General features: G+C 41.9%; 1 protein-coding gene across 1 annotated transcript in view; it reads right to left on the reverse strand.

Annotated features, from left to right (window-relative positions):
• The window catches only part of OLFM4 (olfactomedin 4), a 198,529-nt gene that overhangs the window by 4,792 nt on the left and 174,856 nt on the right, over nt 1–18,881 (reverse strand). Inside the window, 5 exon segments of the mRNA XM_058670969.1 lie at nt 3,849–3,929; nt 4,889–4,925; nt 4,927–5,096; nt 10,641–10,746; nt 10,748–10,791. Coding sequence (XP_058526952.1) covers nt 3,849–3,929; nt 4,889–4,925; nt 4,927–5,096; nt 10,641–10,746; nt 10,748–10,791 — 438 coding nt within the window.

The raw sequence follows: 18,881 nt of genomic DNA on the forward strand, positions 1-18,881 counted from the left end.
ACCTGTTGAGATACACTGCAAGCAAGAATGCAAAGATAATTTGTTACTAATCAGGTAGGTAAACTGTTGAGGCTCTTGTCACTCCAGAAATAACAGGTGCACCTCTTTGTTATAACACAGAGGCAGCACTGAACAGTGAAAAAACTAACATGCAGATTCCAATTCAAATCCTGACCCCAGTACTTAGTAGTTGTATACCTTTGAGCATGTTACTTAACCTTCTGAGCCTTGGTTTCCTCTCACGGAATGAATAAAATAATACTTCCTTTGCAGGATGGTTAAGCAGGAAGACAAAGAAGGCATGCAACTGAATTCCATACCAGGTAACTGTCACCATAAGAATCACGACCGGAGACCTACATGATTTTCTTCCTTTGTAGATCATGGCCTCAGGAAATTTCAGTATCCATCCTGGCAACCCCAATACTCAGAACACAGTCAGCCATACAAGTTACATTTGTGGGATACATGAACAAAAAACAAATCACATAGACCTGCTTTGTCCATATTTATAAAGTACCAAATTCCAAGTTGCTACAAAGCTGAGTTTTCAAGAAACCCGGTATTGACCCCATCGGACATAATGCAAGGAGCCCTGCATGCAGCTGCAGCCTCATCATGCAATGCTTGTCAGATATTGCCACGCATTGTAAAGAAACCACAATTGTGAGATTTTAAAAATTTCAACTTGACTCTTCAAAACTGTGGTTGCTAGCAGTATTTTTTTGAAGCTAAAAATTATATGACTGCAGAGGAAGCTTTATCTTGGACCTATCAAAGTGCTTTGATATGAGCCACTGAAATTTATTGGAGATAAGAGGCAAATATGATTGGTTTATAAGAACTGGACAAGCAAAGGAAAGTTTTTGGCTAGCAGTTAAGACACCCATATCCCATGTAAGAGGGTTTGGGTTTCATTCTTCGCTCTGGTTCTCAACTCCACCTTGCCACCAATGCAGACCTTGGAGACAGGGATAATGGCTCAAGATACTTGGTTCCTGCCACTCATGCGGCAGACCTGGCCTGTGCTCCCTGGGCCTGGCTTCAGTCCAAGAGGTTGAAAGTATTCGTGGAGTGAAGTAAACCAGCTCCCGCTCACACATGTTCTTTCTCGAAACATATGTATGTATGTGTATATATCTCAAACACAAGCTTTAAAATTTTTCATAGATGATCATACTCACAAAATGATTAAGACTAACTTGACTTTGAATTATTGGATACATGCTACTCAACCAGGCTCTTCTCTAACACTTGGGGTTTTAGCAGATCACTCTTTCAGACACCATTCAACCGCCAATCCTTCACTGAGCACCTATCCTGCACCAGCACAGAGCTCAGCATCCCAAGCAAAACAGTGTGCAACCCTGAGAGTTCCCATTACACTTTTTTGCTTTTATGTGGTCATTTAGATTCAGGGGAAAAACTGAGACTGAGACTGAAATCAATTGTTTCAGGGGAAAAAAAAGTTAATCAGTAGAAGGCCAATTATTTTAGGTTAGAAAGTTTACAAATGGAGCATAAAAGGAGGATGTGATTTGCAGCAAAAATCAAAAATAGAGTGCATTCTATTGAAGCCCATGTACTGGTTGTACGTTCATGCTGACCATAGGGTTAGCAAACTGCAGCCACCAGAGAGGGGCTCAGGAAGTGCACAATTACTTTTCAGCTGAGATACACAGGCAGTCGTTTTTGTTCTGAGCAACTCTGCAGTGAAAAAAAGCAGACAGGCCAGATTTTAAAGTCCCATAATAGTGAGTAACTTGAAGTAAAGTCTCCACAGGCTCACAGCTCTGCAGTGCCTTGGAGTTTTCCAATTCTGCATTACCAACCAAAAGGGAGCAAGTGAAAGAAATTGGTTTAAAAACATGACAAAAAAGTCTGTTTAATATAAACATCATAAATATAATATGAACAACGCTGGAAAAGGGCCAAATGGCTTGGCTGGAATCCAGGTACAGCCAAGGTTGTCAGAAAGTAAGTGGAAAACTGGGTCCCATTTGCTGAAACAACACAGCTGGGCTGGGAGGGCTCATAGAAGTCTAAGTGTAAAGTCTTAGGGGGAAAGTTCTGAAAATTTTTTTAAACAAAAGAAATCCAACAGACTCACTTGTTTTCCTCCCTTGATACAAAGTGATGTGTTTAACCTCTCAGCATCATCCCTGGGTTACTGACACCTGACACTGTAGGTCCTATGATATCTAGGAAATGAGGTTCCCTGCAAATCAGCTTCAGTTCTAAGTACCTGTGCGGCCTCAGGAAAAGCAGCATCTGATACTTGGTGGGGCCAAGCTAGATGAAGTACATGTTCCTTATTTTTCTAACATATCCTCTTCTAAAAGTTGCATAAAAAACAGAGCAGCAAAAAATCGACTCCATGAGGCAGGTTTGCCAAGAGGGTGACCAGGGGACATTGGCATCAGCTGTGTTCAGGTTGACATCACAGTGACCCCTGCTTCAGAGAGCCCACTGGGGTCCTGCAGAAGCAGATCTCATTTGCCAGCATGTTTCCATCGCTAATCCTAGACCCTGCTTAGCTCGAGTCCATTACAGGGGAAACACCTGATCTTTGCCCTAGAACTCCTGTGGGTGTCACAAAAAGATTCCCAACCATGGAAGCCATCCACATCCCTAGATACTCATGGTCTAAAAGGAAATGGGTTGTGAGGCTTACAATCAAAAGGAGTTAACAATGGCTGCACATGATACAGCTCCCATTCAGATCGAGCTGTTCAGACTCTACAGAAGCTTCCTAGGGCATGGGTGTTGCTAACTGATATGGCTGAGTGAGCAGCAACCTTGAGTTCCCCTGCCTGAAGGGAACTTCAGTGCATTTCAGGGCCCAGAGACTCAGCCCTGAACTTGTTTACAATGATGTTAGTTCCCACTTCGGTGATCATCAGCGCTGTCAATGTCCGCTGCCTGCACTGCAGTGCCTGCGCAGAACACAGCTTGTCAAGCCTTGCCTCTAATGCCCACAGTAACCCAGCAAGGTGGATGCTATTTGTCTCCAACTTTACAAATGAGAAGATTGCAAACCTTTTTTTTCTGGTCATGGCCCCATTTCTGGCAAGGTCTGTCGGATTTCAAAGCTTTGCTCTTGAAACCATCACTCTACTGATTCCACTCATGTGTGTGTTTACCAAGTGCCCATCTCTGTGCACTTAACCCTACCAAAGGTGGGTTAGAGGGTGAGATGTCATCCTTGCCTCCAAGAACTCACAGTCCAGCAAGAGCAGCAAAGCATACCTGCATATGTCCCCAATAGACAGGGTTGCCTCAGTCACCCTCATCAAATTCCAAGGGACACAGTAAAGCAGGTGCCCTGCAAGCATCTAAAGCATGGATAGAGAAAAAAAACCAAAGAGGGGGAAAGAGAGAGGGAAGGAAGAAGGGAGGGCAGGAGTGTTTATGCTCTAAACCCAGCTCACCTTGTCCCTCAGCCAATCAGCCATCACAGTCATGGGGGAAGTGGATACTGGGATTCCAGGGGGTTTTCACAGACTCCCAGACAGCTTCTCCATCATCAAGAAGATGTTGCTGTTTGTGAATGCAAAGACAGAACATACAACTTGTGGGTTTTGTTATACCTTGATCCATTGTTTGTGCTCTCCCGCTGTGAACCCCAGAATACAACAGCATGTAAAACCCCTCCGTGGAATTTAAAACATGAAAGATTCAATTCAGAACAGCCAAAATCCCTTTTTCTCCTTGGGCACTGCAGTTCCACAGCCCTTCCCCCACCTCACTCACAGCTCCTTAGGTGGAAGGGGGTCTGCTCACCTGGAGTAGAGGAGGGGGCAGTGGCAGGAGGATTTGCCACATTCCTATGGCTTATTCTTCAGGACCTGGATTTCCAGGCAAATGACAGACAAGTTGTTTGTGTGGATTGTCTGCAGTTTCTCTACCAGAAGAATCATAGTCCTTATCTAAGGAAATAAAAATTCAGGGTGACTTTATATTATTGTGCAATTTCTTTCATAAACATTTCAGGGCTGAATGTGTCACTTAGTGAAACATTGCTACAGAATACACCCGAGATTCTTCTGAATGGTTTCATTTGGAAGAATACATTTTATGGTTTAGCGTGAATGCCTGTCAGATCTCAGCCAGATGCGTGTGACAAGAAGAAAATGGCAAAGATTTTAACAGCTTTAATAATAGAGCAGAGATTCACTCCAGGCATCCACAAATGTCCATTAAAGTTCATTTCTAATAACCTTCTCCTATAAACTCGTGTTTACTCATGCTGTATTCTAATTAAGTTTCTAATGAATAGTGAGGGCCAGAGAAAACTCAAATTCTAAAATACGGAACTGGAATTCTCAATGATAGTCCATGTCATGACTGTGCTAGTAGATTCTTGCTGATATAAATTACCCAGCTGTAACATTCATGTGATGGTCTTTATCCACAGATCTTAAAAGGTTTCACTAAAACACATTCATAAGACATGTCTTGAAGGAGGTCTCCAGGCTGTGCAGGAGAATTCCCGCAAGAGTCAGGGGTTAATCTCATCATTCAAAACGAGAGAGATCACACAAGTCAAGGTCAGGAAAACTGGGGGCTTTTGCACCCATGAGGATAAATCCAGGGCAGAGCAGATATCTGAGTGAGGTGGGCCATGGGGAGCTGTTCGGTTGTGTGTCTTTTGGAACAAGAGCCAAAGGTCACTTGGTTCTGGGGCAGATTCTCACCATCAGCTGATGCTTGCTCATCAGTCAACCTTCTATTCCAAGGTAGGCTCCATCCCAATGGAAACACAGACTGCATCACATGGTATTAACAGTACAGAATTAGAAGTAGTGAGAGAGACTTATATCCCATTCCTAGCACTTAATCCCGGGAGAGAATTTATGACTTCCTGAGAGATCAGTTCATTCCATACCTCCACCTCCAGCTGCTTAACCATGGTTGTTCTTGCTTCCTTCCTTCAGCTGGGTGACCAGTGTCTCCATCTCCTTCATCACTATCTTAATCAGCTCAAAGTCTAGTTCAGTCTATGAAACGGCATCCTTTTCCATGATCTCCACCGGGACAGTTAGGTTGAAGGGTTTCTTTTCCTATGCAGTGATTAACTGGACATATTCCTTCACCTGTAGGTGTATCAAAAGGCTTAGTCAGTTCAGAGTAGCACTACGCAATCTTCATCCATGAAAAACTGCTAGCAGTTACTGTTTTGTATACATCAATTTATTTTTTATATAAAGCAATGTTTTAAAATCTATCCAAATACAGACTAGAAGAACATATTTGCTACTCTGGGGAAATGGAGTGAATTTTATACTTACTTAGACTAACAATTTTGCTTTAGAATTATGATTTGAAAATATATTTTAATCTCCATTTTAATGTTTGGAGACACTAAATTCCAAAACTAAAGTGATAGGAATCCGGCCCCAGTGATATTCCTCCTCCCTCTCCATACACTTGCTCTAAATCACCATGTCTCACCTTCGGCACTAATACTATTGGGGACTGGATGGTTTTTTCTTGTGGGGTGAGTGGGTCGGGAGGGGGCTATGCTGTGTATTGTAGAATAGTCAGCAGCTCTAGATGCTGGTTCCTGCTCCTCACCTCTAGTAGTGACAAATAAAAAATGTCTCCAGATATGGCCAGATGTGCTCTGGAGACGAAGTCACTAACACCAGAACCTTCACTCTGTTTGGAGCCACTGTGATTTCCAGGAGAGAAACGCACTATATTTCATTTCTTTTTTATGATCATATGCAATGAGTTTGATCTCTCTGCCTTTTAAAAAGTGACATAAAAACTCAACCTACTACACAATATATGAGTGTATGTGCAACTGTAAAAGTGCACATTTCATTAAGTATGCTCACATTTATTCCAAGAACTGATTATTGCAATCAGACCTTTAAATTACACATTTGTTGCATATATTTGAATGTCTGATCATTAAGTTAAAATACTTCCAAAAATTCCCTTGGTGGTTTGGTGTATAATTGGAATCTCCAAATGGATATTTGAATAAACAGTTGGTGGTACTTTCTGTATCTGATCTTTGAAAGAAATGCCACAGCTTTTTTAAGGACTGTCTCATTAAAAGTTGCTAGGCTCATATTCCTTTTCAAAAATGTGAACCTACGTGATACTTTTCTCCAAACTGCAGTAATGTCAAGTAGCTGATCCACAGTACTGAGATGAAATCAGAGCCAGATGTTGGCTTCTAAGCCTTCTAATACCAAAGGCAGCTCTAACTTCTGTCATTTTAGCCCTTCCACTTAACCTCTCTGTGCAAATTAGAGGAGACTCAAAGGCCACAGACCTAAAGGGCTAGGGCTTCAGGCAAACAGGGTTTTAATGAAAGTTGAAAATGCAGCCCTCAGCACTGCGGATGTATCTCCTCAGGCAATAGACGGTCACTGCCATCAAATACACCATCACTCAGGCCGGACATGGAGTGGGACATTTTGGTAGATGAAGCAGCTTAAAAATATTATTCATACGCATATAATCTATCAGATAACTCACATATGCATATATGTGTATAATTAACAAACATTTACAAAGATACATTACACGTACATACATATACCTACAAGGAATTTTCAAAATGTTCATGGAAAATGCGTATTATAAAAAAAACAAGATGCATGGACTTAAAATTTACTTTACTATGAACTTTCTCATAGACCCACAAAACCTAGCAAATCCTCCTCAAAAGTACACACACAGACATCAAGCAGCCAGGTTTACATTTCCACAGACATTAGGCGTAAAATCTTGCCTGTGTGTTTTTTCAAGTGCCAACCTATTGCAGAAAGGAAAGTCTGAGGAATGAATATGCTTGTTGGCATTTGGCCCTTGCCAGCTCTTGGAACAAATGAAATACTCTGTTTTCCTGGAACATTGTGGTGGCACATCGCAGCTGTTGTTCTACAAAAATGAGTGATTCCATTGTCACTGCTGCTCCATCCGCACTGAGAGCCAAGGCAGAGCCCGGAATTTGCTCCCTAGTGCTGTGTGCCTGCACCAGTTCAGCCACAAAAAGAAGGAAATCTTTGCGGGAAAAGCACTTGGGGGGCCCTGCAGCTGGTGTTAAAAAAAAAGCAGCAGCAACAATTCAGTGGTATTCAGGAAAACTGGAGTCACCCATATATTTGTAGAAGGCAGGAGAGAATCTGAGGATGGGCCAGAACAGTGCAGAGATTACGAGTTTAAACAGAGGAGAGCTTGTGGAGACTTTTTCACATGGGTGCATATGCCCCAGGAAGCTGACATGGACAATTCAGAGAATAAGCTAGATCTTCCTAGAAGGCCCAGTCTCACAAGAGCAGCTCGGTTTGCCCCTGGGGGGCACTTAGTGCATTTCTCCCTCTTCCAGAAAATACTTAGCTGTATACCATGGTTTTCAACAAGAAGGGGAGATGGTTTCATGCCCAGGGGATGGGGATGCTGCTAAACATTCTAGCAAATGGATAGGGCTCACCCTGAGAGCACGCAGAGCTGCATCCACACTTCCACCTCTGAGTCCATCATCACTACAGGTTGGAGCAATAGGAGACTCACCTGTGCTTGCCTTCAGATCATCAACTTAATGTTCAGAACTTTTACTTTATTTTGTTGGTTATGTACTTAGTTTGTGATGTAGTTTTACACTGAGTGCTTTATGTCATGGATGAAGAATCCCAGGTTCTTTTCCACCAGCTGCTGTATCCCTCACAGTAAATGCAATTTGATAATAAAGGTGTGGCACAGCTCGGTGTAGTACAGATGTTTAGGTCCATGTTTCTGACAGAGCCCCAAGATCCATGATTTAAACTAAGGCCAGGTTATACGGAATCAGTAAGCATACTTTGTAACACACTGTTATTTTCAGTATCTATTTTCGAATATTAACTGCATTAAGGTTCATTGAGCCTGAAGGGAACATCAAGACATGAAGCACTTTGGCACTAGATGCTGCTAAGCTTAACTCTACTTCAGTACTTAATGGGCAAACCATTTAATTTCTCTAAGCCTTAGTTTCCTCCTAAAACTGGAGATAATGGCATCAAGCTTGCAAGATCATTTTGAAGACTAGAGTTAATGTGCATTAAGTGCCCAGCTAATGGAAGCCCTATAAATCACAAAAATTAATAGAAAACGAGTGATTTCAGTGTTTTTCAATCTGACCTTTTAATTTATTATATTTCACTGCACAAAACATTGCTCAATCAATGTTGTTTGTTTATGGGTTGTTGAAATGTCTCCCAGGCTCCCTCAAACTTCTCATGCATGAAGATCTATTAGCCAATGTGTCATATTAAATAACTTGCCCCAAGACCATAAACCTGCAGACAAAGGGAGAATCCCAAGCTGCCTCATGTGCTGCCCTATACTGATTGTAGTCACAAAAACACATGTGGTAAACAATAGAGAATTATACAATGCTTTCAGCTTCTTATGCAGAGGCAGCTTCCTGTCTTCTCTGAACTGACGGATCATGAATCAACGCACGGCAGTCAAAACTCTTTTCTACTGGTCTGCCCCCAATGGCCATTTCCCCAGGTCCCTAGATACATGTTCATCTCTAAGGCAGCCTAGGGACGGTGATAATAATTCACCTGGAAATTCAAAAGCCCTCAGCTAAAGAGGTAACTTTGGACTTGAAGGTACTGCTGACCTACTGCATCTCTTCATGGGGCTGCACTGAGCGTGATAACAGCATGCCTGAGATGAAAGAGCCAGGAGGATTCCAAAGACCCAAATCATCCCAGCTGACTTAGCCAGCCCAGAGAGGGAAGATCACAGGCAAGTCCTTTTCCCTTTATGTGCCTCAGTTTTTTGCACCTGAAATGGGAGGGTGATCTATCTGCCCTAAACGGCTTGCTTGAAAGGAGAACAGAACTGAATGCACTTGGAAAAAGACACACGAAACCTGACGGTATTATTATGGTTATTATTAGCACCTGCTACACCAAAGCAATTCTCTAAGTGCCAGCTGGCAGGTAAACTCCTTTCTCAGGCCTCAGTCTCTAATTATTTTAGGACCAGTTACTGACACCTTCAGAACTCAAAATTTTCCCACCTATTCTGCACTACTTCTTTGCCAGTTATTTGCAAAGCAGATGCCACCTGCACCCTCTCAGGCCTCTACATCTCCAAGCCCACCCCCACTCCCACCACCTTACAAGACTGAAATTAAATGTCCCATATTCATAAATCTGGCAAGCTGCAGGCTCTCCCTGGAGCAGCATGAGGTTTCATGCTGCCCTTCACACCCCTGGCAGCAAAGACGACATGTAAATCAGGAGCTTCCAACTATTTCAAAGCAAATGACTAACTGAACAGATCTTTACCTAGGATTTTCCTCTACTTGTTATGTTTTTATGCATAACTTCTTATCTGTACTTGATTATGCTGGAATAAGGCTATGAATATTAATGGTTGGAATTTATAATTTAATGCTGTGCTTTTTCCGCTGATTAATTCAAGGACATTTTATTTTGAAGAACCTAGGTTACTGGAGTAGTCAAACACATTTTTCTGGACATTCATTTAAACTTGGAATGTTTATCTACCAATTCAGGTTGAAAGCAAGGTCTCAGCCTCATCATTGTTTTTTGTCTGAAAGGATAACTACATTGGATGTTGAGGTGGTTAAGCTTAAGTTTCTTAAGAAAATTTATTTTGAATCTTGCAGTCAAGCCAGAGCTCCTTGTCAATTAATGGAGCTGCATTAAATAATGCATAATGTGATTATAGCCTAGCTTGGGCTTCACCTGGGCAGAAAACGGGAGCATTTCTAATTGATTTTTTAATTTGACCAAAAAGGTGGAAGGGGTCAAAACCAGAATGCCAACTCACATCGCTCCAGTACACACAGAAAAAGCCAGACCTTTAGGACAACCTCCTCTGGGTGGTGAAAAGCAGAGAGCAGAGGGCTTGGGGCAGGGATTTTGCCAAGGCTGAGAGAGCTATTAGTCTGCATTTAAAATATCAGAGAAGCCTTTAAGGTTGATCTAAAGCTAAACTGGTCTAATAAAATGGTTTTGCTGAGACAATAAAACCTAACTATCAAGACAAAATAAAAAAGGGGAGAGCTAATTAAAAACAAAAGAGGAGAACAGAAAAGCGAGATAAAGAAGATGCAGGGAATATTCAGGAAGTGCAGGAGGAACCATCTGATAAAAAGGCAAACAGCAGCAACAATGAAAGTTTAAAAATGGACAGACTGAAAGCGATTAGAAAAGTGTTTGGGGAGAACAATGAGTCAAAGGAATTAGAAATGAAATAGAAAGGAAAAGGTAGAAAAGAAAGAACACAAAACAGAATGAATGAGGATGGAGAAGAGGAAAGGAAATAAAGCAAAGTTGCAGGCAAAAGCTCGAAGACCAAAAAGAAACAAAGTAAAAATGGCAGGGCTGGAGCCTGCAGGGGGAACTTGGCTGTGGGTACCGTAACACAGTGAGTTTATCTGTGAAGACGGCAACCTAGACCCCATCTGCATCTTCTGCTCTTATTTTCCCAGCTCTGCAGAACTTCACAGGTGGACAGAGAACTGAAAACTAAAACTTCTTGGGGGCATAAACTCACTGTCCGAGTTACGGTGCTGTTTATAAAATTCTGAACTCTAACAAGTTTTCATGCTTGCTTACTCCTACCACGATGATAATGGAAACAAAAATGCTTACTTTAGAAAGCACTTTCTCAAACTTCTCGGAGAAGATATGAGCTGTGAATTTCAAACATTCCACTCTGTCCACAGGGAAGACAGTATCTGGCAGGGAAATGGCACAGGCAGGTGCCTTGGCCATCCATGGAGCCCATGAAATTGGAAAATGACTATAAAAATAAATAAGTTGAACATCAGTAATAATCTGGAAAATGAGCTCCTTGGCAACTGAAATTGCAGAAACTGGCTTGTCAAGAGTGCTCAGAGGCAAGCAAGTAGAGCCAGGAATGAACAGAATCACAAACATGCTCGCATGGCTGTGTCTTCACACAAGGCCTTCAAACACATCTCCACCTGCTGAATGAACCTACTAGGTCCACAGCCCAGAATGAAAGGAAGGTTCTCCACTCTTGAGGAGCCTTAAAGGAAATAATTACTGTCTCTATGCAAGGTAACACAAAGAACCCTCAATGTGACTTCAATCCCACTTCTTTCTAGACATTAAGTCCTGTTACCACTGTTTCCTTACCTGTGAAACAGATAATCTACTTCAAAGGGTTGTTCTTGGGATACACCAAGGAATGTGAGCATCTGGTAGGTGATCAGACAGTATCATGTTCTTTCTTTCTATGACTCATTTTGTTTTCTTCACCTTCATCCTAATCCCAGGCCAATACTTTCCAAGTGTAATGAAGGAACTATTAAGGATGAGGACCACAAGGAAAAATAGTACAATTTTATAGCCTCCCTTCATGTGGGAAAGCATATTATCATCCTTTGAAATGACAATAACCTAGCCATTTGTCAAAAACTGAACAGAATATGAGTTTGAGGGTTTTGTGCAAAATTTTTTAAATAGAAGTTTTCTAGCTTGCCCCTTGTAGAACTCATTTAAAAATATTTGAGGTTTCTTTTAAGATATCCGGGCTCATACTTTGGTGCTGCTGCATATTTTAAAATGACAGGTTTGAAAGATCCTGTTTATCCTCTTGTCCCCTTTGAACTATCCCAAGGGGACCCTAGCACAATTAACTTTTTTTTTTATTACTACTGTTGCCTTCCAGAGTAACTCCTGCCAGCAGACTGGCCCTGCCTTTTAATTCTCCATCTGAAGACCAACCCAAAGCTCACATGTGGGGCGTCAGCCTGAAGCGACTCTGCATGAAACTACTAAGGAGACAGCAACGATTTTCAGAGTTTAAGGAGACTCAGGCCACATCTCAAAGCTGAAATCAATGGGTGGCTGCTGAGGTTCTACACTCTGTGCCTTCATGCGTCCATCATCAAGAGCTATCTCATTGATGATGTTGCAGCCAACGAAGGTTTCTACATCAAGTTGTTTCAAAACATTTGATCTCAGGGGCCAGCACTAAGGTGCAGCAAATTAAGCTGCTGCCTGTGATGCCACCATACCAAAAAAGCACAGATTCTGGTCTCCACTGCTCTGCTTCCAATCCAGTTCCCTGCTAATGTACCTGAGAAAGCATCAGAGGATGGCCCAAGTGCCTCGGCCCCTGCTACCCACATGGGAGATCCACATGGGGTTCCTGGTTACTGATTTTGTCCTGGTTCAGCTGCAGCCTTTGCCACCATTTGGGGAGTGAACCAGTAGATAAAAGATCTTTCTGTGTGTCCTCTTCTTGAAATGCAAAAGTTCAATAAATAAAATTAACCTTAAAAAATAAAAATTAGGGCCCAGCACAGTAGCCTAGCAGCTAAAGTCCTCGCCTTACACGTGTCAGGATCCCATTTGGGTGCAGGTTCTAATCCCAGCAGCTCCGCTTCCCATCCAGCTCCCTGCTTGTGGCCTGAGAAAGCAGTCAAGGATGGCCCAAAGCCTTGGGACCCTGCACCTGCATGGGAGACTCAGAAGTGGCTCTGGGCTCCCAGCTTTGGATTGGCACAACTCTGGCCATTGTGGCCACTTGGGGGGTGAATCAGCAGATGGAGGATCTTCCTCTCTGTCTCTTCTCCTCTCCGTGTATCTTATTTTCCAATGAAAATAAATCTTTAAAAAATTAAATAAAAATTTTAAAAATAAATTTTATATAAACCATTTAAAAATGAACAGAAAGAAAAATATATACAAGTGCACCCACATATTTCTCTCAGGTAAGATCCTGATAGTGCCCTCCATGTTCTTTTCCAATCACATCCCCACACCTGCAGAAATTGGGGAGCTAGAAGGAAGGATAAGCAGGCTTATGCTAAACATGAAGAGATGAAGGATCTTTGCCAGGAATGAACAAAGACAGGATAAGACACACCATGAGCCTGTCAGAAAGGCTGGCTTCTCCTGGCATCATTTCTATCTACCACTCTTTAAAGATCAAGACCAAAATAAACAAGTGGGACCTCATCAAACTAAGAAGCTTCTGTACAGCTAGAGAAACAATCAACAAAGTAAAAAGGCAACCCACAGAATGGGAGAAGATCTTCGCACACGACATAGGTGATAGAGGGCTGATCTCCAGAATATACAAAGAGCTACAAAACAACCAAAATGTCAAAACAAACAAGCCACTCAAGAAATGGGCACGGGAAATGGGCAAACACTTCACAAAGGAACAAACCCAAATGGCAAATAAACATATGAAAAAATGCTCAAGTTCCCTGGCAATAAGGGAAATCCAAATTAAAACATCAATGAGGTACCACCTGACGCCAGTAAGACTGGCCCACATGAATAAAAGCACCAACAACACTTGTTGGCGAGGTTGCGGGGAAAAGGGAACCCTACTCCACTGCTGGTGGGGCTGCAGGCTGGTACAGCCTCTATGGAAATCAGTATGGAGAACATTCAAACAACTCAAATACAACATACCGTATGACCCAGCAATAGCACTCCTAGGAATATATCCAGAACAATTGTTTTACGAGAAACCAACATGCACTCCTATGTTCATAGCAGCACAATCAGTAATTGCAAAAACATGGAAGCAGCCAAAATGCCCATCAACAGAGGATTGGATAAGAAAGCTATGGTTCATCTACTCCATGGAATACTACTCAGCTATTAAAAAAAACAAAATGCAGTTCTTTGTGGCCAAATGGGCCAAACTGGAAACCATAATGCTAAGGGAAATGAGCCAATCCCAAAAGGTTAAATACCACATGTTTGCCTTAATTTAAGATGATATGATGTTATGTATAACATGTTATGTTATGAATGTTATATGTTGTGTATAAACCAAAATTGAAATGTCAATGAGGTGGTCACAGAAGGTGGATAAGAACTCGCATTTACTTTTACCATATTGGTTACTCATTACTATGTCAATTAATTCCATAATGATGTAAATTTTTGCTGATGGTATGTTGGAGCTTTTAATTGATCGGGATGATACTCTGCTGGCTCTGTCTTCAGACCAGAGAGGGTATACCTAAGAAGCCGTTGAACTTGACTAGACAATAAGATGCTGGACTCTATGCTTGGTATATGCTTGCAATGGGGGAATCTCAACTGAACTTGAACTGTGGTTATGCAACAAGGTGGAGGAATCCACCATGGTGGGAGGGTTTGGGGAGGGGTGGGGAGAATCCCAGTACCTATGTAACTGTGTCACATAATACAATGTAATTAATGAATTTAAAATAAAATTAAAAAAAAATAAATAAAGATAATGACTCCAGCTCAATATGAGCATTGTGGCACAATTTGTTAAGCCACTTCCTGGGAAGCCTGTAATCCCTTTCAAAGGGTCAATTGAGTCCCAGCTGTTCCATTTCTGACCCAGCATCCTGCAAAGACAGGGAAGATGTCCCAAGTACTCCTGACCCTGCCAAGCAGGGAACCTACATGGAGTTCCAGCTTCCTGGCTTTGACATGGCCCAGCCTGGCTCCTGTGGCAATTTGGAAAGTAAACTGGATGATGGAAATGCTGTCTGTTTTGTGTCTTTGTCTCTCACTTTGTTTCCCCCCCTTGCTCTGTCACTCTGCCTTTCAAATAAATAAATCTTTATACAAAGTATAAAAAGATTCCAGCTCAAGCATGCCAAAGCTTCCACAGGAAGGACCAACACACTGTTGCTTTTTCTTTAAGAAATAGTTTATTATAATAACTGTCTAGCAAGAAAAATCTTGTATTGCATTTTGACAAGGAGAGGTTAATTAGCTGCACAAGACATTCTTAGAATTCTCTGAAAAGCTCTGTCAACTCAAGATACCATGGATATCATAAGCAGTCTCTAGACAATCAACTAAGATTGACTAGCTAACAACGTTTAGTCCTGAAGTTCACCTGAAAGACAGGCAGATAATTATGAACCCTGCTGACAGCCATTCCCCTGGTTCTTACTGAACATTCCTGTCCCAACACTATGGACAACCCAGCTTCCATCCTGCTTATCATCAGCTCTGTGTGCTCAGCTCACATCAAAATGGTCCATAAGTTTGATCAGTGTGTCCCATTAGAGATATTTCTGCTTCTTGCATTCAAAGACAATGAAGCTAATGGTGATGAGTCTGTCTCTGTGGTGAATGTTTAAACTCCACGAGAGTGTAATCTGGGCAAGGAGAGACAAAGACAACCACTTGCCTCATTGGCTTGTGGAAGGACATGTGATTGTTGAAGCAAATAGGGCCCTGTGTACATCATAAGATCCCCCCACACACTGCTGGGTTCTCACCCAGCACATGTTCAATTAGCATTCACTGATGTCTCCAACACATTAGGCTCTGGCAGTTCAGGGATGAGTGACACCCAGTTTCTGCTCAGAAATCAGACCCACTGTCATTATGTAAAGCACTGGTGGATTTTTTTTTCTCCAGCCAGCCCCAGTGCTTGATGACAAAAGCACCTGACTCATTATGGTGCTTACCGTGGGGAGTACAGCTTAGAGACGCTCCGTTAGCTGTGACAAGAGGACCTGTGATGGCCCCTACTTCACAGGGCATCATCTGAGGCATATGCAGTGGTCTGAGCACTACAGCAGAAGGTGCCACTCGGATCTGTGATTTAAGGTTGCATTTGGCTCTAATTAGCAGCCAAGTCTAAGTGCCTGCAAGATTCAAGGCATAAAATAATGGTACTCAACATTTTCAAAGTACAGAAAATGATACGTTTGGAACTTGCTCAATGACAGTTATAAAAGGGTTTTCCACTACTTTCCAAAGAGCTCATCAAACTGACAGCCAGCCCCAGAAAATTAGGCTTGGAGTGAAGCCGACACCTAGTCCAGCATGAGAGGTTGGAGTTGTAATACTGATTCACCAGAGGGAGATGAGTAAACTGGAAAGGAAATATAAATTACTAAGTACAGCTTATCACTTCTTACCTACTTTTAAATATTTGTCTCCTTCTAGATAATAGGGATTTTGAATTTCTTTGTTTCTTGATCCATATTTTATCTTTTTTTTTTTTTGGCAGCAAATGAAATTCCTGAATTAGACTGATGAAGGCACCATCTTCTTATTCTACAGATGAACTCTAAGGATTCTTTGTTGCTGTTTGCTACAAGTAAATGGAAGTTTACACACACACCCAAAGGAAAAAAAAAGAGCTGACAAAGGAAGGAACTTTTCATGTTGTATCTCATTTCCTGTAGGTCTAATGCTTTGAAGCAAATCCTTCTCCGAAAGCAAGTTGAGCATTTGCAGCTTCTCATTCTCTAGGTCACAACACCCTTGAACACTGTAGTTAGCACAGGGGCATTGTTCAGTCATCTAATACCCAGGGATGAGCTGAAATTCAGAGTTTCATGTATGTAGATGCTAACTACCTCTCAAAGTTAGCAAAACCTTACCAAGGTCTGTCTTTGACTTCCTAAGCCCAAGCACTTGGATACCCTGCTTTATTCTTGCTTTGTTTGCACACGTGGACTAGAAGCAGTTCTTTAATGTGTTCCATTTTGTTGTTAGTACAGAGTTAGTGATTTCTCTGATTCAGAATAGCATGAGATATGATGTCTGATTGTCCTGAAGAACATTTCTGTTGCCAGTGATTGCCTTATGAGGAAGGTTATTCATTTGACTCATTTCTTTTGTTGTTGTTGTTGCATTTACTTACTCATTCAGTTCTTTTTTATAGTTTTATTTGCCTATGTTTTTTTGTTTAGGTATGAGGCTTAATCTCTGCCATTGCTCCTTCCCCCTTCTCTCCTGTTCCTCCCCTTTCTGTTGCCCCTTATATCCACCTTTCTGCTTGTTACATGGCATATGACTCCCTTATAACTAATAAGGTAGGGCCCAACTTGTGAGAAGTCTTCCCATTAACAGATAGATGCAGCCAGTTGTCTCACTCCCCAGTCTGCAGCTTGTCTTTTTTTGTTTGTGTTATGAGTTTATTTTTAGCATGTCATTAATGTAATTTTTTTAAATTACATTGCATTATGTGACAGTTTTATAGGCACTGTGAATTACCCCACCGCTCCCCTAACCCTTCCCCCATGGTGAATTCCTCCACCTTGTTGCATTACCACAGTTCAAGTTCAGTTGAGATTCTTTCATTGCAAGCATATACCAAGCATAGAGTCCAGCATCTTATTGTCCAGATAAGTTCAATGGTTTCTTGGGGAGACCATCTCTGGTTTGAAGGTAGAGCTGGCACAGTATCATCCCGATCAATTAAAAGCCCCAACACAACATCAGCAACAATTTATAACGATATAGAGTTAATTGACATAGTATTGAGTAACCAATATGTTAAAAGAAAAGAAATTCAAGTTCTTAACCACATCCTGTGACTTCTTCATTGACATTTCAATTTTAGTTTATATACAACCGGGTTCTATACACCTTAAAAAGGTTACAGATTATTCAGCTGCCTCGTGTCTATTTTCATTGTAGTACCTAGCATTTTATAGCGTTGAAGCATAATTTTGCTGAACCTGGCTTTTTCGGGGAGTCTAGACTGGCTTATAACTCTAACAAGACATATGTCAACAGTTTAGGTGCAGAACAATTTTAGGAGGGGTGTGCAGAGAAAACTTCAGTACCCTAGTGAGGAGTAACTAATCTTTGTGTCCCACTTAGTAAGGTATAAGTGAATCCACGCTGACCGTTTCCTGTCCGATTCTAAGCTTTCCTTGTTGTTTCCTGTCTATTCTAGATTTTGTTTGTTTGTTTTGAGGGGTTTCCGGAGCGATCCTGATGGTCATTGCCAGAGGGTGGGGACCCAAAGTTGGAACCAAGCAAGGACCAGAGAAAGCTCCCCTCCCTAGTCCCGAAGGAAATTTACTGTTGTTCTGTTTCTGCGAACTGCTCAGGGCTCCTGGCTGTCATTCCGATAACCTGGGATCCTACAAGGAAGGATTTGGACTTCTTCCATCCCATGTGGTAGATCCAGATGGGGGTGAGTGACCTCAGAGTTCTCAGTCTCCGAAGGCCCTCCATTTCCCCGTGGTCTCCTTGGCAGTTGGGATGTAGTCGTTGGTGCCCGTACTGATAGTCCTTGGTGAGGATCTGGGAGTCTTCAGGGTTGGGATACACTGCTGTTATTTTAGCTGATAAAATTACCCAATTGTTGGTTTCTGATTAGTGATGAACTTTTGTAATAAATTACTGTTGTTCAATGCACTTCAAAAAAACATGCCGGCCAATTCTAATCATCCCCAGAAATTATTTAATACCATGGAAGAAAATTATGCAGCTAATTTCTGGCTACAAAGAATCCTGGTGCATATTCATGATCCCTAAAATTCTCTCCTCTTAAAAACAAGTAAGCTTCAGCTCTGCTTTCTGGAAATGTAGAAAACTTTATATGGAAGACAGACAAATCTTGAGCCACAATTTACTAGCACCACAACTTCTGGCCTACGACTTCACCTCACGAGGCCTAACACCCCACAAATGGAACCAGTGATTTTACCTACCTCTTGTAGTTAAATAATTGAACATATATTATGGATTTTAACCTGGGATTGGCATTGATTAGGCACACAGTGAGCGCTGCTGCTGCTGTGCCCCTATCCAAACCATTTTTGCTGTCTAGATAGCCCTGGTGGGGAAAATGAAAACAAACAAAAGCCTTTTCCTTCCCTTATCCCATTCACCTCTCCATGTATGTGTAAGCAACTAACTGATTCATGAATAAAGATTCAGGACAGAAGAGAATGCACGGCCTAGGAGGGTTGGCAGTGCAAGGCTGCCTTGGAAAGTCCCAGAGGTAAGGTGAGTAGCTGTGTCTCGCAGCTAATCTCTCTCCATGCCTATTCCCTTTTCTTTAATGAGATCCAAAGAGGATGCATTCCAAGGAGCTGAGCTTGCTGTGCTTCCAGAGAGGTGACCTGGCCCATCCCGGCATAGTGTGTGGCATTCCTG

Source organism: Ochotona princeps, chromosome 12 (genome assembly GCF_030435755.1).
Source record: "Ochotona princeps isolate mOchPri1 chromosome 12, mOchPri1.hap1, whole genome shotgun sequence".
Classification (NCBI taxonomy): Eukaryota; Metazoa; Chordata; class Mammalia; order Lagomorpha; family Ochotonidae; genus Ochotona; species Ochotona princeps.